Genomic DNA, 24,674 nt, shown 5'->3' with positions numbered 1-24,674 from the left:
TACTGTTTATAGAAAGTTTGAATACCAGTGCTATTAACTAACTCTGATTAATGATAACTCAGACTCTAACACATCAAGTGTTGGGGAACTTACTATCTTGCAAGTCACCCTGGTTCCCCTGGTCAGATATGATTGTTAAAAAGTAGCTCGGTCGGTTAAGTGTCCGACTATGGCTCAGGTCATGATTTCATAACTCGTGAGTTTGAGCTCTGCGTTGGTCTCTGTGCTGACACAGAGAGTTCTCCAGAAATTACATAGTAAAAATTTCTATTATGAAAAAGTGAAGGAAAAAAAAAAAAAAAAAAAAGAACAGTAAGAACCATGACTCATATCCACTTTGGGTGGGAGATACACACACATACACATGCACACTCACACCCATACATACACACAACAAACACAATACTGAACACTACATTTTTCTTCAAGAGTACGTTTAAAAGAATAATAAAATAGATCATATTGCACACATTCCTTTACCCTCTGGGGAAAATGAAGTGGATAAATTTAAAACAACACTGGCTATTTTCTTTCACATACCAGAATCCTGAGAGATTTTTGATAATAGAAGGCTTTGAATTCCTGCATTTTCTGAGAGTTTAGAATAATGTAAGGCATTGTGTCCAAGAGAATCTACAAGGTTAAGGTCTGCACCCTTTTTAATTAAGGCTTCCACAATGTTAGGGCTGCTGATCTCACAGGCCAGCATGAGAGCAGTTCTAAAGAAAAAGAGGAGATAGCAAATTAGTACAAACAAATTGGGAAAACACTTTCCTGAGAAATCACTTATCCTGAAAACAAGGAAAGGAAGATGAAGTGCAGTTAAACATATACACTTAATGGACTGCTAGTGAGATGAAATTAGGGGTGTTTTTTTTAAACTTCAGATTAAATCAAAGCATTAAACCATATTAGGTCACAAAACATAGATATAATCTTCTAAATATGATGCAATTTAATATGATTGGCACCAATCATGGCCTCCTTTCACCTCAAGCATTGTAAAGTACCTATACATCATTAGGACTATTTTTAAAAGCAGCCAGTATGTTTACTTTAATTTTGTATGAAAAGCCATCGGAAACGGCCTAGTCACTTCAGTATTTAATAATCTCATCACAGACTCAATGATGTTCCCAGAGGTCTAGGGGAAATTTTTTTACATCACAGATTCTGGAGTATCAAAAGAGGCAGAAGGGGGCTCCTGGCTGGCTCAGTCAGTGTGTGTGACTACTGATCTCAGGGGTATGAGTTAGAGCCCCAAGTCGGGTGTAGAGCTTACTTAAAGAAAAGGAGAGGGGCACAGAAAATGAAAAAATTAAAACCACTTTATCACAAATGGTCCAAAATATAGCTGTGAAATTTTGAGACTCCCAGCATGGAGATATCACTGACATCCCATGGTTTCTATGTCTGTGGTACCTTCCATTTTTGTCCCTGGAATTTACGTCTGCTCCATGATCCAGGAGAAAGCGACAGACCTCACTGTGGCCATTTTGTACTGCAAGAAGCAGTGGTATATTCCCATCCTAGGAGACAAACGCAGATTGATTTCAACTAAGATACTAAATGCCAGAATTTCAAAGGTCCTTGTTCCTTGTACATTTTATTCCTGAGATGTCCTGTTACCATGAGTTTGTGTCCCGATACGGCTGCCATGACATCTCAACACAGCTTTTTTAATTAATTTAAATTGAAGTTAATTAACATATCACACCCAATGATTGTCCTTAATTCGAGCATTGTCCTCCTTAATGCCTGTCACCCACTTAGTCCATCCCCCCCACCTGCCTTCCCTCTAGCAACCCTCAGACTGTTCTCTGTATTTAAGAGAGCTTCTTATGGTTTGTCTCCCTGTTTCTATCTTATTTTTCCTTCCCTTCCCCTATGTTCATCTGTTGTGTTTCTTAAATTCCACATGAGTGAAATCATATGATACTTGTCTTTCTCTTATTTCTCTCAGCATAACACACTCTACCTCCATCCACGTTGCTGCAAATGGCAAGATTTCGTTCTTTTTTACTGCTGAGTAATATTCCATTTTACACACACACACACACACACACACACACACACACACACACACCATCTTTAACCCTTCATCAGTCAATGGCTATTTGGGCTCTTTCCATAATTTGGCTATTGTTGATAGCGTTGCTATAAACATTGGGTGCATGTGCCCCTTCCAATCAGCATTTTTGTATCCTTTGGATAAATACCTAGTAGTTCAGCACAGCTGTTCTTAGGGAATTGCACTGTTAGCTCTTCCTCAGGAACCCCAGCCTCAAGGGCTGCTTGTTCCCTCAGTGGCCATCCCGCAGTCTGGTGGGGACGTGAGAGAGGGAGGAACGTCAAATATGTAGAGGCTCCAGGCAAGCCTAGCGTGTTGACCGAGGGACGGCTCTGGAGAATGGAAGCACTTGCTTCCACAGGGGAGCAGCGGGTCCCGCTGCCCTCCAAGCGGCTTCTTCCAAGCAAACTACACGCATCCTACCATCCATTCCACTCTTCCCCCTTGGAAAGTACATGCTTTCATAACCGTTCAGGTTACCAAAACAGAACATAAGAGTTTGTCTATTCTTGGCACGGGACTAGATAAATATCAATGGAAAGAATAACTTAATAGGACAATTGGCATTCCTGTAAAAACATGACGTTGGGGGAACCTGGGTGGCTCAGTCGGTTAAGCGTCTGACTTCAGCTCCGGTCATGAACTCGCGGTTCATGAACTGGACAGGCTCTGTGCTGACAGCTCAGAGCCTGGAGCCTGCTTCGGATCCTGTTTCCCTCTCTCTCTCTGGTCCCTCCTCTGCTCATGCTCTGTCTTTTTCTCTCTCAAAAATAAACATTAAAACATTTTTTAAAATGCTGAATCATTGTGTTATGTACCTGAAACTAATGTATCACTATGTTAATTACACTGGAATAAAAATAAAGTAAAATAAAACAAAATAAAAAAAGAAAGAAAATGAGACCTCAACTCATATACAAACCATGTAAGGTGATTAAGAATTTAAACACTACAACAGAAAAAAAGTGAAAAATACTAGAAGAATATATAGATGACTATTTCCACAACCTTAGGGTGAAGAGGTCCTAACTCAAATAATAACCATCAAGAGAAGCTTGTATTCTGTTTATTCCTTGAACATACCTCCCAAATGCGGTTGATAGTAACTTGTAAGGCAGATGTATTCAAGTAGACAAAGGGAAAAATAAATTACAATATGCCCAATAATTTTGAAAAATACAATTACTGGCTAAAGATTAAGTCTCCATTTAAAATAGAATTTCAGACACATTTCTAAAAAATTCATCTCTGTGAAGTTATAATACTTTCTGGATATAAAGTACTGAGATTTAGGGAGTGGGAATTTATCTACAGATTCTATATACTCACGTAACAATATCCCCGTTAGGTATGCGTTTTAATTCCTACCCTACGGCAGGACATTTAACCTGGTAGCCAGGAGTGACTGGCATGTAAATTTATTCTCAAAGTAGCCCAGCAAGGTTAAAAAGGCTAGAAGTGGTTTTCAAAGTTGGGAAACCGTACCCAGGAGTACCCAAGATGGTACATAGGAAGTAACAGAAATGATAGAACTTCTATTCAGACTTATTTCTTCTAAAAGTCAATAAATTAAGCCTTAATAATATTTAGGTTGATGGCAGATGACCTTAGAAACAAATGTACACATCAGGAAGTACATGTCACAATGTTTTATTTCTGAGAGAGAGACAGCATGAGCAGGGGAGGGTCAGAGAGAGAGGAAGATACAGAATCAAACAGGCTCCAGGCTCTGAGCTAGTTGTCAGCACAGAGCCTGACGCGGTGTTTCAAACCCATGAACCGTGAGATCATGACCTGAGCCGAAGTTGGACGCTTAACTGACTGAGCTACCCAGGCACCCCACAAAATGTCTTCTTAATGTGTCATTAAATTCAGAAACCAATAGAGATAATACATGGATCCATTTTGCAGAAGAGGATCTAGGTTGAAACGCATTAGACTTTTGCCAAATGCTTAGGTCTCTAAATGTCTCAGTGACTTGCAGAAGCAGCCCACAGTGCTCCAGACACCGTGTCCATCTCCACGTCTCAGAGCCACTGGATACTTACCAAATCCTTGAGGTTTATGGGGCTTTTGTGCTCACAAAGAACCTGCACAGCTTGAAGGCAGCCCTGTGCCGCTGAGGGAAGGAAACAGACACACAGCTCGTCACACAGCGGCTCTCAGCAGCAGGGGCATCACACACTTCCAGGATGGAGAAGTTCGTGTTTCACCCAGTTTGCTATGTTACTCTAGTTGCACTAAGGAGAAATGGTACCCGGAAGGTTAAGTAAGGTGCTCCGAATTAGTGGTACATTTCAATGTTAATTTCCAGACCTAGAGCCACTGGCTGCCAGCTGCCTTTGTGCAAATTTTTGTTTTGGCATTTTGTAGGACTTCGCTTTGCCACAGCTGGCACTAATAGAAATTTATAAATCTCATCACTCTCTGAGCTCGGTGTCAGTGTTTTGTTACTTGGGAGCCGTGTGACAGATAATGACAAAATAGTAAAAGAAAACACTGCAAAATAAAATGGGAGTTTCTTTTGATCCCCAAACTAAATCTCTGTCACACATTACATTAAATCTCTAAGTGCTTATGAATATCTCTTAGTTTAAATAAGAACCTTATATTAATTAAAATATAATAATCATGGCAATTTTTACAGTTTGGCAGGCAACTAATGAATTCTAGGTAAAACTCTATGCGGTTTGCAAACTGAGGGAAAAGGAAATTCCAGGAATGATGACAGACAACAGCCTCAGAAATAAAATGGTACAGAAAATGGCTTGAATAAGGAAAAGGAGAACTTAGTATTTCTTATGGTAGAAGATCAATAAGAGAATAAAAGTCACCTGCATAGTGTAAAGCTGTTTTCCCAGAGCTGTCCACACTTCCGGCTGGGCATTTTGACTAGAAGACAAAAATAAATAAATACACATAATAAACTTTCAGCTCTGTTCAGTTCATCCTTTTCCTGTAAGGTGTGATGTGTCTTACCAGGAAGAGAATAAATATGAAGAAGCCCCAACCACTGTGCTCCAGGACCTACGGTCTCCTACGGGGAGGGGGACTCATCTCCAAGTCATCGTGACCCAAGCCAAAGGTCACCTCTTTGCTGCGTTGGCCATCCTGTTCTCACTCTCACACTAGCACCCCACCACCAACAGCTGACAGATACCCTCCAGGTGTTCTCATCTTGATCCCATTCCCTCCCCGATTTCCTGCCTAATTTTCTATCCCCCTTCACAAAACTAAGTGTCCACATGCAATCCATGTTTCCTCGCTCCTCCTTTCCAAACACACCGCAATTGCGTGCTGTCCTCCAGACTCCACAGAGATGGCCCCACAGTTACCAACAACCTTCGTGTTTCCCTCGACAACAAACATTCGTGTCCTCCTCTTACCACAGTCCACCCCCCTCTCCAAACACTCCTTTCACTCAGCTTCTAGAGGCCGTCCTGACCTGGTTTTCCCACTACTGCTCTGGCCACTTCCCCTCCACGAGCCAAACACCTAACGTTGGCATTCCTCGGTACTCTCTTTCTTGGTAATCTCATTCATGCCCGTAGCTTGAAATGCCAGCTAGAGCTAACGACTCTCAAATGTATTATCTCCACAATAACAAACACAAGGGTGTATTAGCTATTAAGCACCAGGCACTCTTCCAAGAATTGTTTTAAGGCTTCTAACAATGCTAGATACTATTATCGCTCCCATCTTCCGACGAGAAAATTGAGATACAAAGAAGTCAGTAATGTGCTCAAGTCACAGGAAGTGGCAGAGCCAGGATTCAAACCCAGATGCGCTGGGCTACAGCCTATATTCTTAGCTGTACACATCATCATCTCGGAGCACCTAGTTTGGTAACCCACTGCCTATCTCACATTGCTGCTCTGATGTAAGCACCTCAAACGCAGCCCTCCTAAACTTCTGGGATGCTCTCCCTGACACTTCTCTGTCTTTATCAAACTAGTCCATGAGCCAGAGACCACTGGGTCATCTTTGATTTCTTCTCCTTCTCCTCTTCCCCCATCTAATTCACCACCATGTCCTGTCAATTCTGTGACCTAAAGCCACCTGGTCGTCTCTTTCCCCATTACACCACCCAGTCAAAGCCAGCACCTTCTCACCCAGACAGCTGGGGCAGCCTCCTGGCGGTCTCCACAGCTCTCTCTTGCCCCTGTTCTCTATATAACTAGAGTGATCTTTGAAAACTGTGACTTTCAGTCCTTCCTTAAAAGCCCTCCACAGTTCCATGCTGTGCCTCGATGAGTTAGTCTGCCCACCATGACACACAGGCCCGCACTCCATGTCCTTCTTCTCTGCACTCATTCTCCCCGAGGCTTTCTTTCCTCCCTGACTAGTGCCTTTCCTACCTGAGGCCCTCTGTACTTGCTCTTCTGTCTGCTTGGAATGCTTTCCCCTTGGCTCTTTCCAACGTTCTCAGCTTAAATATCACCTCCTCCACGAGGCCTTCCTTGAACATCCTCCCCACACCCATCTCTCTCAGTATGTGGTCAGTTTTCTTCTTGATGTTGTGCAATTTGTAACGTGCATTTGGGGACTTGTTTACAAGATTGCAAGCTCCATCAGGATAAGGGCCACTCTGCTCGTGAGTATATACATATCCTCAATGCCCGACACAGTGCACGGTGCCCAGGAGGCACTTGTTAAAACAATGTCTGGGGGGGGGGGGGCGGTCTATTTGTGCTTACTGCCTTGAGGAGGCAGAACTTTAAAATGGTAGCCACTGGAGGAGAGAAGTATCTCTAGCAGACAGATAGTAAGAGCAAAGGTTAGTAAGAGCAAAGACCTAGAGAGCCCAGAGGATTCAGTGCAGAGAGGGAGGGAGGGCAGAAGATAACAAGGGTCCCATCACAGAGGGCAGGGGATGCCAGGACCGAAGTGAAGAACTGGCTAAAGAGGTCCAGGACCCAAAGAAAGCAACTCATTAGGACATCAAAGCCTCAGGTTTTAACAACTATTCAGAGAGAAAAGCAAGTCTGCAAGGTAGAGGCAAGAACAGGCAGTGTTAAGAGTGAAATGTCTGTCTGCCCTTCAGTGGTAAGAAGAACGGAGATCACGTTACGACTTACCATGCTTTGGCCTAATTTTAGAATAGCACAAGGAAGTGTTTAAAGGCTTCAAAGATTCCAGAGAAAAACCAATCCATTTGCATAACCAGATATAAAATTACATTAGAGGCTAGAATATCTGGTCCTTGCCCACGAGGATTTCCAGCTTGTCAAGTTCATTCTTCCTGAAAATCAAAGCCAGATGCAAAGCCTGGATAGCCAAGCCAGAATGAGAACAGAGATTTAAGATACAAATAAGTTAAAAAAAAAAAAAAATAAGGCAAGACCAAGGGTATGGAGGCAGGGCACTTGGGCAAGTCCATGATTGTCATTTGTTCAGGGTGCTGGGCCTCAGAGAAGGCAGAGAAGAAAAGTTCTATTTTAACTGTTTTCGGGGAGGTGCCTCATAATAATAAAAAGTAATAATAATCACAGATGTTGATCTTTTTTTCTTGAATTTCACTTCAAAGATCTGTTAAGGGTCTGCATTCCTGGGATTGGTGGCAGCTTGCGTCACGCAACGCAAGACAAGAAGCCGTGTGATCAACAGAGCAGGACAAGCTGAAGAATGTGGCCACATTTCTGCATTAGAATTGCAAAGCCAAATAAATGAAAGCAAGATGCTGGGTCCCAACACAGCAGCTCGATAGGACAGACAGCACTCGGAGTGCATCTTTTATTACTCTGCGCTGTTCCTGAAAACAACTGGCTCCTATGCTGACTGGCAGTAGCCGGAGGTTACAGTCTGGACGGCAAGTGGGCTTTCATTAAATATTCATCTCTCAAGATTTACGGATGTCGTCCCCCTAAGTAATCATCATAAACTAGCAAGGTGATCAAACCAGGGAGTTGGCTTCAAATTATAAAGGAAAATAAAACCAAGAACTTCAACAAAAACTAAGAACTAAAGGCTCCTTTAATGTTACATACAAGGAAATCATGGTTGGAGTTTTGTTTAAGAAGAGTTGCATTCTCCCAATGACTGAAAGAATATTAGGATCCTGGAGATCCTGTATTGCAAGGATCTCCAACAGCATGGAAAACAATTTTTAAACTGATTATGTGAAGGGTAAGAGTCTTTCAGAAAAGGACGCGAGGAGCTGAATCAAGGGAAGAAAGGGGCTGGATCCCAGGAAGGCATTCCAAGTTCTGATGAGGAACCTCTTCCCTACCAGTGCAATTGCTGTGGAAATCATCTTTTCCTTGGTTGTCATTAAATTGTGACACTTCTTAGGGAACCCAGTTTCTCAGATGGTTTCAATGAGAGTGTTCTTTCACAGATGAGCTTACTCTTAAACTTAAAAAATTTTCAAAATGACAATTTTTAAAATGTATAATTTTAAGTTGTTCCATTTTACCTGCAGGAGCTTCCTGATGCACTCGTGGTGGCTGTTCTTGGCTGCGAGGTGCAAAGCACTGTGTCCTAAATGGATTAAAAACATTTTTTGGAAAAAAAGGCCACATATTTCAAATCCCTTTCTTATCTCTGTAATGAAGACAACTATGAGGAAGTAAACTGTTCTCCAACAAAGACGGAATTGTTACTCTTGAGGGTAAAGGCCTCAGCTTCTTATCTGGAAGGCTGAGTGTGACAAAGAAGCAGAGGACACAGAGCATCCTGCCCACGGGATAATACTCAGCGTCTGCTCCAGGTGCCGTTCTCTTAGGGCGCTATTAAACTCTGGGCTAAAAGCTTGCAGGCGACTCATGATATGTAGCTTGGTTCTGCTTTCAGCAGTCCCCACGTCTGCCAGACATCCTGCATCCACAACAGCCACGCCACGCTACAACTACCACGGGCCCAGGGATCCAGGAGAGGCCACATGTATGCCAGCTGAGAACTACCTAAACACCCATCACTTAAATCCCTATTTTTAAATGTTTAATTTTGAGGGGGAGTGACAGAGCAGGAGTGGGGGAGGAGCAGAGAGAGAGGGAGACACAGAATCTGAAGCAGGCTCCAGGCTCTGAGCTGTCAGCACAGAGCCGGATGTGGGGCTCAAACCCACGAACTGTGAGATCATGACTGGAACTGAAGTCGGACGCTTAACTGACTGAGCCACCCAGACACCCCTTAAATCCCTATTTTTGACTTTTCATTTCCCTCTCCTCCAAACGTCCTCCAGCCCCTGCATGGAAATTACCTGGAGTTTTCAGATATTCAAAGTCCTTATATGGAAGAAGGAAAAGAGTTGTAAAAACAATAATACACTACTAAAGTAGCAATTCTTTATGTTCCCTTTGTAGAAGATGACTCCAGCATAAGGCACTCTGATGTTTCAGTGGTCAGCTTTAGGAAATCCTAGTGCTATACCCACTTCTCTCCACAGCCTAATGGGCCTAGAGAATTTCCATGGAAGAGGGGTTTGGGGGCAGCTTCTGGGCAGAAGGCATGGCTACCAGCCCCACCGGCTCCTGTCTGAGGCCCTTCACCACCTTGCTGGACTCTGTGCTGAGCCTCTATTCTCCTCCTCCAGGATCACCACACAGCTTGCCCTCTCACGTCAGTAGCGACTGAAAGGGTGCCTTTTGAATGAGGTCTTCCCTGGCCTTCCCTCTGAAAATTCCCATTCCTCTGCCACCCTTTTAATCTTTAATCCCTGCTTCATTTCTGTTCTTCATAGCACTGAGCACCTACGTTCCCACACTCCATTCCACCCCACATCCCTCTACACCACACACACACACACACACACACACACACACACTTTACAGAGATGGTTGTTTTTCTTTCTCCACTAGAAATATGAACCCATTGAGGACAGGAAGCTCTTCCTCATTCCCTGCTGTGTCCCTAGTCCAGCACTGATGACGCATTGTAGGCTCTTAATACACACTTGCTCATTTGAATTAGAGGGTATGATCACTCCTAGTTTCTGGGGAGGTGGTTTAGGGGGAGAGGACCAGAGCTGCTCCTGCCAGCCAGCCCAACACACATTTAAGTTAACTCTTAAATCCTCCATTTCCCAAACTTTTTGGCCAAGATACCCCCAATGTAACATCAGTAAACAACCCATACTTTGGTACATGGTTCAAGCATGGTTTCACAGCCTCAGTGCTACTGACGTTTTAAGCTGTGTGTGTGAGGGGAGGGGGGTTGTCCTATTCATTTTAGGTTATTAAGCAGCACCTCTGGCCTCTACCCATAACATGTCCATTTGTGACGGTCAGAAATGTCTCCAGACATTGCCAAGTATCCCCTGGGGGCAAAATCACCCCAGTTGAGAACACTGGCTTACAGAAACCATTTCTTTCATATGGTGGTCCAGTCTCCAAATATCATTCCTCCATTTTCCAAACAGTCTTCACTCTGTAACATGGACTGGAAATCTTTAATTATTAGAGAATCACGTAGCTAGGAAATACCATATTTAAAAATTAGAGGGTTTTAGGACCACCGTGAGCTGCACAAAAGCATACACAAGGTCAAAAGATCAGATTCCTTCTTTTCTGAGACCAGCTGCACTGAAGGATTTTAAGGGTATGCATGAGGGACAGTTGTTTAGGTGAAGCAGGACAGAGAGGCAGGAGCCCTCCCAAACAGATGAGGATGAGGAAGGTCAGGAACTAAGACTCTTGGAAGTAGGAAGACAAACACCTTTCTTCTTCCTCCTTTAACTTCATGAGATCCCCCTTGTCTTCAGAATGTATAATGCATAATAGTGTCAATTCGGGTACAGGATGCATTAAATAGGCTTTGGTGGGCTCGCCAGGACCCCAAGCATCATCTGTACCAGCGTTTCTAAGGACAAACACGTTTTGAGTTTTAAACCAATGCCTTGCAGATGAACTTCTGGAAGCCATCCTGATTGTAAGCAGAAGACTGTTTATGTCATGTATATAGTGCATTAGCTTTTGTCTCTGCTGTGGACAAAAGCTGTCCTATGTAAAGAGCACCCATTGGAAAAAGACACCATTCTCCAAAGACAAGATGGTAGGGAGATTTAAACAACCCGGCATAAAATAAACAAGTTTCATTTCATTCCAAGTGTTCTACTCATACCTGGAAGTAAGTGGCGTGTTTCTAAAGAAACACAATTCTTTTATTCTCTGGCTCTGTGCTATGTTTTCCTGAACCAGGAGCACAAAAGTATTTTCAATTAAAACAGTCTTAAAACCCAAATAATGTATCATGCCCTGGACATTACACCAAAGTGAGATGTCTCTTATTGCTAATGTTAACACAAAATTTTCTTTCCAAAAGCAAACATTTTCTGGACAGAAAACATTGTATTAGTGGTAGAATCTCAGTGTAATGAGACAGTGCATAAGTCTGGCCCCCATTCAGCTATGGATCTGTCTGGAATATCAGGAAACAATTCAAATAACATGGCAACCCTAATTTAAGTGCATTCCAGCTGAACTTTGTGAGTAAAAAGACCAGTGTTACTTATGTCAGAGACTGTGAACTATTAAAGGTACTGTAAGAATCCTATTATTGAAAAGGAATCTAGGGGCACCTGGGTGGCTCAGTCAGTTAAGCATCTGACATCAGCTTGGGTCATGATCTCATGGTTCATGAGGTCGAGCCCCACATGGGCTCCATGCTGTGCAGAGCCTGCTTGGGATTCTGTCTCCGACCCTCTCCCTCCCTTTCATGCTTGCGTGCCCATGCTCTCTCTCTCAAAATAAACTATTAAAAAACATATTAGAAAAAGCTTAAAAAAAAAAAAAAAAAGAAAGGGAGTCTAAAAAGATGGCTCAGCCTAAGTGTCCATCAACGGACAAATGGATCAAGAAGATGTGATTTATCTATACCATGGAATATTACATGGCAATGAGAAAGAATGAAACTTGTGGGGATGAGCACTGGGTGTTATGTGGAAACTAATTTGACAATAAACTATTTGTAAAAAAAAAAAAAAAAAAAAGATGGCTCAGGGCTGCCTGGCTGGCTCAGTCAGTAGAGCATATGACTCTTAATCTCAGCGTCATGAGTTCAAGCTCCACTTAAGGTTACTTAAAAAAAATAAAATAAAAAGAATGGCCCAGCCATTCTAGCCATGGAACACTTTCCCCCAAACTACCTTAGACAATAGCCATTTATTCAATTCCTTAAGATCACTGGAGAAAATGGAGAAGAATTAACTAATTTAATAGTGGAATTACTGATGCGGTCTTCAAGTATATGTGAAAAAATCTGAAACTAATGAAGCCAGAAGAGACAGACAAGACTGACAAATACCAAAGGCTGAAGTCTGAAAAATTACAGTTTTAGATAATATTAAAAAATTTAGAAAGATAAAGAGAAATAATATTCAACTGGATAAGATTTAAAACATTTTCTTAGAAATCAGAGTTTCAAAATGCTGACTATATTTAAACAATAGAAGGGTAAATTTGGTTCTTTTTTTTAAATATTTAGTTTTATTTTTGAGAGAGAGAGTGTTGAGTGGGGGAAAGGCAGAAAGAGAGGGAGACACAGAGTCCAGAGCAAGCTCCAGGCTCTGAGCTGTCAGCATAGAGCCCAATGCAGGGCTCCAACCCATGAACCAGGAGATCACAACCTGAGCTGAAGTCAGACACTTCATCGAATGTTTGGACAATGTTCTGGGCCCATAAGGTGCTGTGGAGTCCATCAGTTTCAATAATTTTTTTATTTTTAAATGAAGGGGTGCCTGGGTGGTTCAGTCAGTTGAGTGGCCAACTTCAGTTCAGGTCATGATCTTGTGGTTCAGGAGTTCGAGCCCTGTACTGGCTTTCTGCTGGGAGTGCGGAGTCCACTTCAGTTCCTCTGTCCCCCTCTCTCTGCCCTTCCCCTGCTACACTCTCCCTCTCAAAAGTAAATAAACATTAAATAAAAAAGATGGACTGTAGTAGTTCCCACTGCCCAGCCCGGAGAAGCAGCCCAGAGCAGTCTGCAACGCCCCCTCCTCATCTCAGTCGGCTAGCAAGTTGGCACAATGGGGTGTCCAGGCCTCATGGCCTGACACTTTACCAGGCTCTGGTATTGGGAGCTAGGGCTCTGGGAGAAAATAAAGACTCTACCCAATGTGTTGTATGGCACAAAAATCTTAAGAGCTTTAAGCATTAGAAATAATACTGGTGGAATATTAAAAAAAAAAAAAAAAAAAAAGACAAGCATGTAGAGTTTATTACATAATGTGATCTCAACTATGTAAAAATGTGCCAGGAAAAATCTGGAAGGAAAGATAGCAAAAGAGTAAAACTTTTCTCATTAGAAGTAGAGGCACTGGTAAACTTCTTTGTAGTTTTCTGTATTTCCCTAATTTTCTACAATGAGCATTAGAGAAACATATTTTTCCCTATAACAAAAAGATAGAGGGAAGAGATATTTGGTTATGATAGAAATAACGACACTGCTGACTAATCTATTTCTTAACATCAAATACAATGAAACGAATCTGTATTGTAGCTCCAATCTATTTACTTTAAGCTAATTCCTTTAGATTAGGATTTTCTTCAAGAGGAAACTTCATCTACTGAAGAAGACATATTTCTCATCAAGGGTACTTTAGCTAATCATACTGCCCTTGTGTGCGCATGGCATGACTTTAAATAACAATAAACAAACGGGCACCTGGGTGGCTCAGTTGGTTAAGCATCCAACTTTAGTTCAGGTCATGATCTAACGGTTCGTGGGTTCGAGCCCTGCATCGGGCTCTGAAGTGACAGCTTAGAGCCTGGAACCTGCTTCGGATTCTGTCTCTGTCTCTCTCTCCTCTCTACCCCTCCTCCCTTCTCTCAAATATAAATATTTTTTAAAAATTAAAAAGAATAATAAACAAAATAACTAGGTCCTAGGATCAAAGATGATTTTAACTAGTGCAGCATAAATTAGTATTTCCCTTAAGGTAGTCACTTACGAAGCCATTCATCCTTCCACCGGTACTGTCATTTTTCAAAGTATTTTTTTTTTTGGAACTCTCTGTGGTCCTGCTCAGGAAACTCATCCTGTTACTTTAATCACTCCCTATTTTTGACCAAAAATTATCTGACTTGACTTCAAGTGGCTTTTTGGTCTGTCCTAAAAAAACAAATCTATTCTCAAAGGATAAAGATCCCCTAACACTGAGATTAATAATAATAATAATGCCACAGACTTTTTGAAACAAAGTGTTCCAACAATATTTTGAGTATTAAGAGCACTCTCACAATACCTGACCGACCTCCTGCCCCCCACCCCCACCCCCAGATGGCTACTCTGAGGTGGCCAGGAGACTGGAGGAAGGAAAAGGGATCCAGTAAGAATTAATGCATAACCTAGATAAAGACTATGAAAATAGACCGATTTCATATTTCAGTACAAACTAACAAATCCTTGTTAGAAGAAAAAGAAATTTTTTAAATAATAATTATTTTATTTTATTTATTTTTTTCCCTTCATAGTTTATTATCAGGTTGGTTTCCATATAACACCCTGTGCTCATCCCAATAAGTGTAGAAGGCATAGATTTTTAAGTACAACAGAGAAATGAAAAGCCACCAGTAGTTGCTTTGGTCCCATGGTATGGCCGCCAGGGGCAGAGATCCTGGGGGCTCCTTCCTGTAGAACCATGTTCACAAAAGATAGGTCTACACTTTCTCTCCACTTGCTTTGTTCATCATTTATCAACACTGGCTTCACATCAGAATTACTTAGAGAAAATACTGGTTGGCTGGCAACCTTGAGACAACAGAATCTGAATCACAGAGGACAGAGCATGGGTATAGATATGTGTGGGTTGTGTGTGCATGTACACTGTTTATTCTTTTCTTTCTTCTTCTTCTCCCTGCCTTGCCTGTCCCCCAGTTCCCAAGTGACTCAGATGCACTATAGCACAGTAAGGGGTGAGACCCACGGGCAGCTGGTCCCACCGAGGATCACAGCTTCTGTCCACAGAGCACATCTCAGTTAGCTAACAAAACAGGCTCCTAAACAACTCACTGCATCAAAATTGGGGTGTCTGGATGGCTCAGTCGGATACGTGTCTGACCCGATTTTGGCTCAGGTCGTGATCTCTCAAGTTTGAGTAGGTATCACAAGTTTGTGAGATTGAGCCTTGCATCAGGCTCTGCACTGTCAGTGCAGATCCTCTCTCTCCCTCTCTCTCTCTCTCTGCTCCTCTCCCAACTCACATGTGCATTCTCTCGCTCTCAAAATAAACATTAAAAAAACAACATAATTCACTGCATTTATCACCTCATGCTATGATTCATAAAAACAAAAATTAGGGGCGCCTAGGTGGCGTACTCGGTTAAGCGTCCGACTTTCGCTTAGGTCATGATCTCGCGGTTCGTGGGTTCGAGCCCTGCGTCGGGCTCTGCGCTGACTGCCAGCTCAGAGCCTGGAGACTATTTTGGAGTCTGTATCTCCCTCTCTCTCTGACCCTCCCCTGCTCACGCTGTCTCTCTCCCTCTCTCTCTCTCTCTCTCAGAAATAAATAAAACATTAAAAAAAATTTTTTTTAATGGAGGTTAAGAAGCATACAGTTTCTAGCTGAGGACATATGAGAGGAAAATACTTGTAAAGGCACAAATGACAAAACTATGTCAGAGCCCGGTCATTAGAAGGGATTCTAGGTTCTTCTTTTGGCCTATCTGAAGACTGGAAATTTCCCACAATGAATGTGTCTCACCTGGGTGATACCTACTCTTGTGCTGGCTTGCTGACCTAAGTGATAAAGACCACGTACCGGCAGTATCTTGGGCAGTCACATCCACGCCATGTGTAACCATGACCCTGAGGCATTCCACGTGCCCTTTTGTAGCAGCAAGATGAAAGCTGGAAAAGAGGTAAACACAATTGCCTTAAGATTTCCACTCTTTGGAGTTCATCTCCAACAATGTTTTTTTTTGCCTCTTCATGTACATTTCCTCTCACCTGAGCTCCACAACCATCTAGGGAGTTGGTATTATTATCAATCTCATTGTAAAGGTGAGGAAGCTGAGGCTCAAAGTGGTCTGATAATTTGCTCATTGACACTTTTTATTAAGTAATAGAGTAGGAACTATTATCTTAGGTTTTCCAACCTAAAGACCAGGCTTGGGGTCTTTATGGGGTGTCTGGATGCTCAGTTGGTTAAGAGTCTGACTCCGGGCCCTGCATTGGGCTGCACGCTCAGCATGGAGCCTGCTTGAGGGTCTCTTTCTCTTTCTCCCCACTCCCTGTCTCTCTCTCCCTCTTTGTGCTGTCTCTAAAATAATAATAAAAAAGGATTCAACTACATTATTTATTTGTCTCTTTAAGAAACAAGAGCATTCAAACTAGATTCAATTCCTAAATAGTAATCTATCAACTTTTTTTCTGTTGTCTAGTGCTTTCACCAAAGCCATTATTTTTAAGTAATACTCTCTACAAAGAGAAACTTTCTAAGTCAAACAATGGTCAAGGTTCTTGGACAACATCATGTCTAGTCCATTGTTGTGTTATAGCTGAATAAGAGAGGTTGGACACAACTTTTGTTAACGGCTAATGTGTGCCAACCATCTTATGAGCCACTCGCTATACATCATCTCTTTTCCTTCTCATAAGAGCCTTTGAGGTGAGTCCTATCACTATCTTCATTGTATGGCAGGTGTCTATGCCCAGGCAGGTGCAAGTAACATGAAGGAAAGCCCACAATTAGGCTCTGGTGTTCAACAACACTTGAGCATAATAACCACACTCAGCATGTACAGACTTGCCATTAAATGAAGGGATAACACCCAAATACCATACCATTCATCCCTGCAGATCCCAAGGGTGAAGAGCACTTCTACAGGCAGAAGCAAAGCATAATTCCACTGGGCATTCAGGCCCAGAGGCTGAGAAGGCAAGAACCTTGGGAAAGTCTCCTTCCTACGGAGAGAGGTTAATGAGCCTTCCATTTCTTCTCCTGCTCCAGTTCTATTTTGGAGTGTTACTTTCTCAGCATACTTGCCAGGCAGCATCTTACCTGTAAGTTGCCACCCAGGTTGTATTTTTTCACAGGACAGAACCTATAACTGGGGCCCAGGGTCACACCCAAATAGCAAATCCAATAGCTACACAATTAAAACCCAAGCCATTTTGACCACACGACTCTTCTGAAGGATGAGGCTCGGTGTATGTGGAAAGATCAACAAATGCAGACACTTCAGTTTTGATCGCAAATCAGCCGTACCTTACCTGTGTGCCTTTGGGAAGTCCATTTAACCTCTCTGAACCTACATTTCCTTCACTGTAAAGTGTGGGGATTGAGTCAGATGATATCTGATGTTTCCTCCAGCTCTAACAACATTCTATTATGTTAGCTTAATTGGCTCTAATCACACCAACTATTTTTGCACCTGTGCAGCAATTTATGTGTAATGTTTCCTTATAGCCAAATCTACTTTGTAGGTGATTTCACATTACAGTCAAATCTTGATCATATGGAGTGACTTGGGAATGTGGTAACCTGTTTAAATGGAATCCTGTTTAAATCAGGAATTCCTGATTAAATACAATTCAATAAGGACCAAAAGGACCTCCCTAAAAGGCAGTACAGTAATAGCTATGCTTTCAGCATTGTTGGGCAAACTGAATTTACATTATGTAAAATTCATCTTTAAGCTGTGAAGGGTTTATTTTAGCTGATCTTGCTGGAATGTCTCTCAAATTTTTTTAGCAGAAGGAACAGTGTATGTCTCATCATTTAATTGCCCTTGAGGATATGAAGTCACCACTAAGAACCTCAATTATCGGTCTCTGCTTTCAAGCTATTAATCTAAACGCCCCAGATTATTAAGCCCTAATAGTCATTAATATTTATCTTCTCTTCTTAATGTTTGTGTTTCTGCTTCTAAGATGTTTACTCTGCCATCAACTATGACCAGGGAAGAACTAAATCAAAACTATCTGGACAAGAAGATAGCCACATCCTACATTAAAGATAAAAGTATGAGGATAATTAGCACATGCATGCGTGCACGCGCGCACACACACACACCATACACACACACACACACACACACCATACACACACACACACACACCATACACATATGTAGATATATAACTTTTGATTGAAGTATAACATATGAAAAGAAAACTTCACATATCACAATTGTATGGGTTGCTAAATTTTCACAAATGAAACATGCCCATTTTATTTTCATATAAGGAAACAGAACATGACCAGAGACCCAAAAGCTCTTCTCATATCTCCTGCTAGCACTCCAGAAACCTCTCCATGTGTCTCTTCTAGTTATAACCTCCTACCTCCCAGCGCCTGTGGTTTTTATATTTTTTCTACTCTGAGGTTTCTTGGAGTTTCTCTGGAATGCACACTATATTTCTTGGGGGTTGAAACTGTAGACACGTGTGACAAGGATGCATCACTGTAAGCTACTACTGTACGTTGATAGGTGGAATCTAATGAATGCGACATGCTATTCTGTGGATGGCTTGGGAGCTGTAGGGTTTCAGGGTCATTATTTAGAAGGTTAATAACAAGGCAGAAGTGACATGTTAGGACAGTGGGTTCAAAATCCCATCCTTTGATAGAAATTTTCTTGTACATTTTTTTTTTAACAAAAGTCCTTATATCAACCCGAATCAACACATCTTTGATGGCTTTGACACATTTTACTGAAGGATCCAGTTAATGAAGGTGTCACTGCATATGCTTAAATAAGTTGTGTGTGTGTGTGTGTGTGTGTGTGTGTGTGTGTACAAGGCTTTGTCTCACCCTCTCTCTTTACAGTTTAGATCAGGGAGTCATTTTTTTCCCCTCTATTCTTGGAACTCTCCAACTAATTCTCCTGCAGAATATTGTGTCCTACTGAGAAAACAGAATAATGAGAATCTTTTCACAATTCATAATTTTATCCTAATGTATTTGACCTAAACTTTTAGCCCTCACCACTCTTATAGATAAAATGAACCAAGTACAAATAATTAGATAGAGCTGCTTATGTAAGGACAGATATTCAAGCTTGTAATTTGACACTGTATAATCTCATGTTTTGAGCTAGTAAAATCATTCTTAATTGATGTGATTCAATTAAATATATCATGATTTCAAGATGTTTCTCAAAGAAAGGGGATTAAAAGCATGGAAAGCAGAAAGAGGAAGAAAGGATCATTTTAGCCTGAAGTTTCTAATTCATTTTTCCAGACAGACAGGGAACTCCACTAGGTATCAGCATTCTGAGTAGGCATTTCCAGGAAGGGCAAGCAAAGCCATGAAATATGACCCATAAGTTTGCTCTCAGGGGATAATTACTAACGCTGTGCACCATCTGTTTGGCCCTCCAGATTTGCCCTCCACCTTTGTCCTGTGGGTCGGTAGCCCAGGAAGCAGACCTCTTAGGGACTGAATCCAATGGGCGGCCTCATCCTTTGGCTTCTAGTTGGGATCAACTAATGGGAGGCACTTAACGAGAGTCAGGAGGATGAGAGGAAAGAGTTCAGGGCATTATCCCCTCTGCCCCCTTCCCTGCGAGGCCACACACTGGCACTCATGGCCTCCCTCTACTTCCTCCACAAGGTTCATAGCTCTGGGGGTCAGTTCATCCAAAGGTGCAGCTCTGTCTGGGTTTTGGTAACTGTTCTCTCTCCAGGCCCCTTCGGGTTTGGGGCAGGGGGCACGAGAATGTTGAAATAGATTCCCACTGCTACTGACCCAGGGCTGCTTTCCCAACCCTGCTGGTTTAACTCTGACCACAAACTTGTAAATAGTTCGTTTTATTTTATTTTATTTTACTTTATTTTATTTATTTTAATAGTTTGTTTCTTAAATGGTCATCAATTATCCTATCTGAGGGTGCTGTTTCCTACTGGGATCTTGAAAGACAGACACCAATGTTGGGTATTCTGTGTGTGATCATCCAGAGGACAAACTGTTAACGTTCCTCTGGATAGTATTTGATTAAGTATGTATACAGGCAAATTCAGGCTTAAAAAAAAAAGTTTTGCCTCACATGTAATGGAGTTAGCTTTACTTAAGATCTTTGGGCATTTTGGCTAAAATGCTTTGATGGGAGAATGTGCCAAATCACTTCATTATACAGAATATGATATGGGACTTCTGATACAATGTTAGACCAAAGTAGGAATCAGTTTCAAGGGTTCAAGAATACACCTCTTGAAGGATCAGAAAAACAACGGACTTAAATGCGAGTCTCACGCAGTCTAGAATAAGCCACAATGCAATAAAGAAATGCTAAAATTCAGATTTTAAACTGGATTCGGTCTTGAAAGAATAACCAATACCTATCCACAATATATATGAACACATACGGTGTACCCACTACAACTATGTTCTCAAATTGGGAAAGTCTTCCAAAATTTCTATGCGTATATCCTATGGAATAAAAAGGTTCTTGGTAGTGAACTGGAAGTAAAAGAATGTTTAGTAAAATCTTCAATAGTATATGCTATATTCTACACTCTCTCTATATATATACCATACAGTACTCTATACAATCAACATCTACTAACTATATCACTATACACTATAAAAAGTCTTTGTGCTAGATTTAGAAAGAGAAAATATAGAATAACCATCAAGATATCTATTTTGTTATCTATTGACCACTCTGATTAACTCCTTAAAATAACCTAGCTTTTATCTAATAATGTGTCATTGCCATAGAATGTTAGTCAGAAAATCATTTTACTACCTAACTTGGGCCAAAGGATCTATAACCTGTTTGCTAAACCAATTACCACATAAAAGAAAACCAAAATGGTCAGTGTACTCATTTAGCTTTGTTTTTTAATTTTTAACTTTTATTTATTTTTAAGTAATCTCTATACCCAACATGGGACTTGAACTCACACCCTCAAGATTAAGAGTTGCATGCTCTACCGAATGAGCCAGCCAGACACCCCTAGCTTTGTCTTGTTTTTATGCAAGCTGTGTAAATGCAGAAGAAATAAGGCACAAAGCAGACAATGACATGACTATCAGCAACTCCTCAACAACCCAGCTCCTTAATATAAACGGTAGCACTAAGCTCTAGTTACCTTACACTTGAATAGCAACCAACCATGAACAAAAAAAGCAGTGTCATTTTGCTAATCCTCCTCAGAGAGAAAGCTGCTGGAAGATAGAGCCTGGTCTTCTTTCTCTTACTCCTCCATCCCTGTGCCTAGAAAAAAACCTCTTAATCAGGCGTAGAGTAAATGCCATTCCATTGTACCGAAGGGCAAAATGGGAAAACTACATTGGCGTGGTGGTGGTGGTGGTGGTGTATTTAACTTGGACAACCAGTCATTGTAAGGTTTTAACTTCAAAAAATCTGGCCCTTATTCCTCTCATTTTTGAAAAATTAAAACTTCTAACATTATAGCTTTATTAAAACTTAGAGGAAGGACATGTATACATGTAGTCAGATGAGAAAATTTTATAAGAAATGTGATACTGGGGAAGTAAGGCATGTAATATTTAAGGGCTCAGACTAACTGGGTTTCAGTCTGTGCTTTGCCACTTATTAGTGTGTGATCTTGGGCAAGGTCTTGGTATCTCGGTTTCCACATCCGTAAAATGGGCTTTGAGGAATAAATGACTTATACATAAAAGCACTCAGCAAAATGTGAAGCACATGGGAAATACCCTCACCACCACCACCACCACCACCACCAAAAAAGAAAAAAAACCCCACCAATTGTTACAGCCTCACCAACACAAGGCAAGTCAGGCAGTCTAGGATATGTTGCTTAATAAAAGGATTTGTTGCAATGTTCAGAAAAGACAGGCTAATAGAGGTTAAATTAGAACCACCACTGCTAAAGAAATGAAAAAGAGAAGGGAAAGAATAAAACCTATGTGCATCTCTCCTGAATAGGAACTCTTGGGAACAAAGTTGTAGGCGGCCACAGACAACAAAAAAGCCATCCAAGACCAGCTTTGTCTGAAGCTCACACTTGAGCTGCTAACATTCTGGCACCTTTCACGGAAGTGATAATCCTCAAAGCAGGATTTGGCAGCAGCGAATCATTAGCGTTTAGCCTCTGAATGTGAACAGAAAGCAGGGCCAACTTTTAATAAGAGACTCAAGTGAAAAGTTAGGTCCAGTCGGGTGGAAAAACATGATTAGTCACTGGCAGGACCTGGATTTGTAAATGACAGTGAGGAGGTTTCTTTTCTTATGCAGTGACTGATCAATGTAGCCATCCTCAGTGGTGGCAGGCCAGGGTTACAGTGGGTTGGGGACCACCCCGTCTGGATTGCAGATGGGCATTTGGGGTTACTGCAGGCTTAGGGAACAGATGGTGCCCGGAGAGCACACAACTAATGAAGACCATGGGTGGTGGCCTCTGATGGCCTGTGTCTTAGAGAGCTTGTAAAAGAAAACATCTCTAAAGAGAGTTTGTAGATTTGGGTGAGAGGGGGTAGGCTAAGTAGTACAGGTTGATTAATGCCACTCCCACAGCCCAAAACATAGTCTTGACAATGTTAATTCTAGGGTACTGGAGCTAACCCAAGTATGGGATAGTTTCCATATTTCTGCTAGAGCTAAATACATCAATTCACTCATATATTTGTACTACGATACCAGGGTATTTACATGCCAAACACAGTTCTAAGCACCGAGAAACACGTGGTAAATAAAAGGAAGCCCTCATGGATCTTGGCTTTTAGTGGGAAGGATTTTGCCCCACCCAGGGCACATCTGGCAATGTCTGGAGAGATTTTTAATTATTCATGGGGGGGGGCACATTCTATGAGCATCTAATGTGTAAAGGTCAGAGATATTGCTAAACATCCTCCAGTGCACAGGATGGCCTCCAAACAATTCTCTAGTCCAAAATGTCAGTAATGTCAATATGTCAAAATGTCAATAGTACCTAGGTTGAGAAACTCTGAGAAACCATTAAAAACAAATGTAAAATGCTAAAATATAATCCTATTAAAACAAATTAAACATGGAGAAATCAACATGTGCAGATTTTAATCTTTTTCTTGAGACAAAATTCATAGACCAAAAAATTCACCATTTTAGAATGTACAATTCAGTTGTTTTCAGATATTGACAGAGTTGTGCAACCAACATCACTAATTCTTGAACATTTTCACCGCCCTAAAAAATCGACATGCCCATCAACTGTTAATGCCTATTCCCATGTCCCCCCAGCCCCTGGCGATGACTACTCTACTTTCTAGCTCTATGGGTTTGCCTATTCTAGGTGTTTCACAAAGACAGAATCATAATATGTGGTCTTTTGTTGTCTGGCTTCTTTCATTTGGCATGTTTTCAAGACTCACCATATTGTAGCATATATTGGTACTTTACTCCTTCCTTAAGGCACCTGGGTGGCTCACAGTCGGTTAAGCGTCTATGACTCTTGATTTCAACTCATGATCTCACGGTTTGTGAGTTCGAGGGCTCAGCTGGGGCTGTCAGCACAGAGTCAGCATGGGATTCTCTCTCTCCCTCTCTCTCTCTGCCCCTCCCCCACGTGTGAGCAGTCTCTCTAAATAAATGAATGAATGAATAAATAAATAAATGATACCTTTATATGGATATATCACATTTTATTTGTTCGTTATGGACATTTGATTGTTTCTACCTTTTGATTACTATGAACAATGCTGCTAGAACATTCATCTACAAGGGTTTGTGTGGACACCAGTTTTTAATCCTAGTGGGTATATACCTAGGAGTGAAATTGCTGGGCCAGCAGTAACCGTGAACTCTCTGCGGTGCTATTTTCTAAAGCTGCGACACCATCTCACAATCCCAGCAACAGCACGAGAGGATCCAGTTGTTCCACATTCTAGCTGAGACTTGTTATTGTCTGGCAAATTTTAATTTAAGAGATAAGAATTTAATTACAACCTAAATTTGTGTTTCTTAATGAACCCTTTGAAGTAGTTATTTCAGTTAATTATCAGCTGAAATTTCCCCTTAGAGGAATACAGAAGAGTGAATGCAAAACATATTCAGAATATCCGTTGGCTTTCTCAGTGTGGATTTTTACCCCTCATTAAAAAGTGTGGCCTTTCCTTTTAAAGATGAGAAACGTCATTCAAGAATCTATATAGTAACGAATCTTTGGAGAGATTCTGTTGACTTGATTCTCTCTTCAGATAGGTCAAGAATTCAGTGGAGGAGGGAAAGGTGTGAAAATCTTCTACCCACTCCTCTGATCCCCGGCACAGTGACAGGGACACTTGCCATTGCCCAGGGATACGGCAGGGTGGCTCTCTGGATTCTAGTGTGGCTGAAGTGATCGCTCTTCAAGAGCCTAAGTCTTGGCGACTCAGAGTAGTCGGTGGACCAAGAGCTCATTAGAAACACAGGCCCCCCGGCTCCCGGCCCATGTCCACAGAATCCGAGGCTGTTTTACAAGTTTCCAGATGAGTCACGTGCACATCCCAGTGGGAGACGGACTACTCTAAGTAGAGGACAAGTTATGAAGTTCACATCATCCTCTTTACCAAGGCGCCCATTGTTTCAAATTTTAACGGAGACATGATCCCCTGAGCCTTAAAACTATCTCGTGGATATGTTCCACAAAAAAGGAATTGAAGCTGTTTTAAGTTTCATTATAATCGGAAATGTTTAACTTTGCTTATACAACTCAGCTGGGTCCGTCCACAGAGAAGTAACCAAAAGGCACAAATAGAACAGCCTGAAGATTTACATAATAC

The 24,674-nt window shown here is 41.6% G+C and overlaps 1 protein-coding gene across 1 annotated transcript in view; it reads right to left on the bottom strand.

The window, feature by feature from the left end:
- Positions 1-24,674, bottom strand: part of RAI14 (retinoic acid induced 14) — a 139,362-nt gene that overhangs the window by 16,824 nt on the left and 97,864 nt on the right. Inside the window, exons 4-9 of the mRNA XM_039248246.1 lie at positions 15,765-15,853; positions 8,487-8,551; positions 4,906-4,963; positions 4,120-4,190; positions 1,423-1,529; positions 536-719 (exon numbers count right to left, since the gene is read on the bottom strand). Coding sequence (XP_039104177.1) covers positions 536-719; positions 1,423-1,529; positions 4,120-4,190; positions 4,906-4,963; positions 8,487-8,551; positions 15,765-15,853 — 574 coding nt within the window. The remainder of the gene's footprint in view (positions 1-535; positions 720-1,422; positions 1,530-4,119; positions 4,191-4,905; positions 4,964-8,486; positions 8,552-15,764; positions 15,854-24,674) is intronic.

The sequence above is a fragment of the Hyaena hyaena genome, unplaced genomic scaffold (assembly GCF_003009895.1).
Source record: "Hyaena hyaena isolate Hyena2069 unplaced genomic scaffold, ASM300989v1 scaffold_310, whole genome shotgun sequence".
NCBI classification, from domain to species: domain Eukaryota; kingdom Metazoa; phylum Chordata; class Mammalia; order Carnivora; family Hyaenidae; genus Hyaena; species Hyaena hyaena.
Note: the sequence above shows the minus strand (reverse complement) of the source record. Positions and strands in the feature narration are given on the sequence as shown.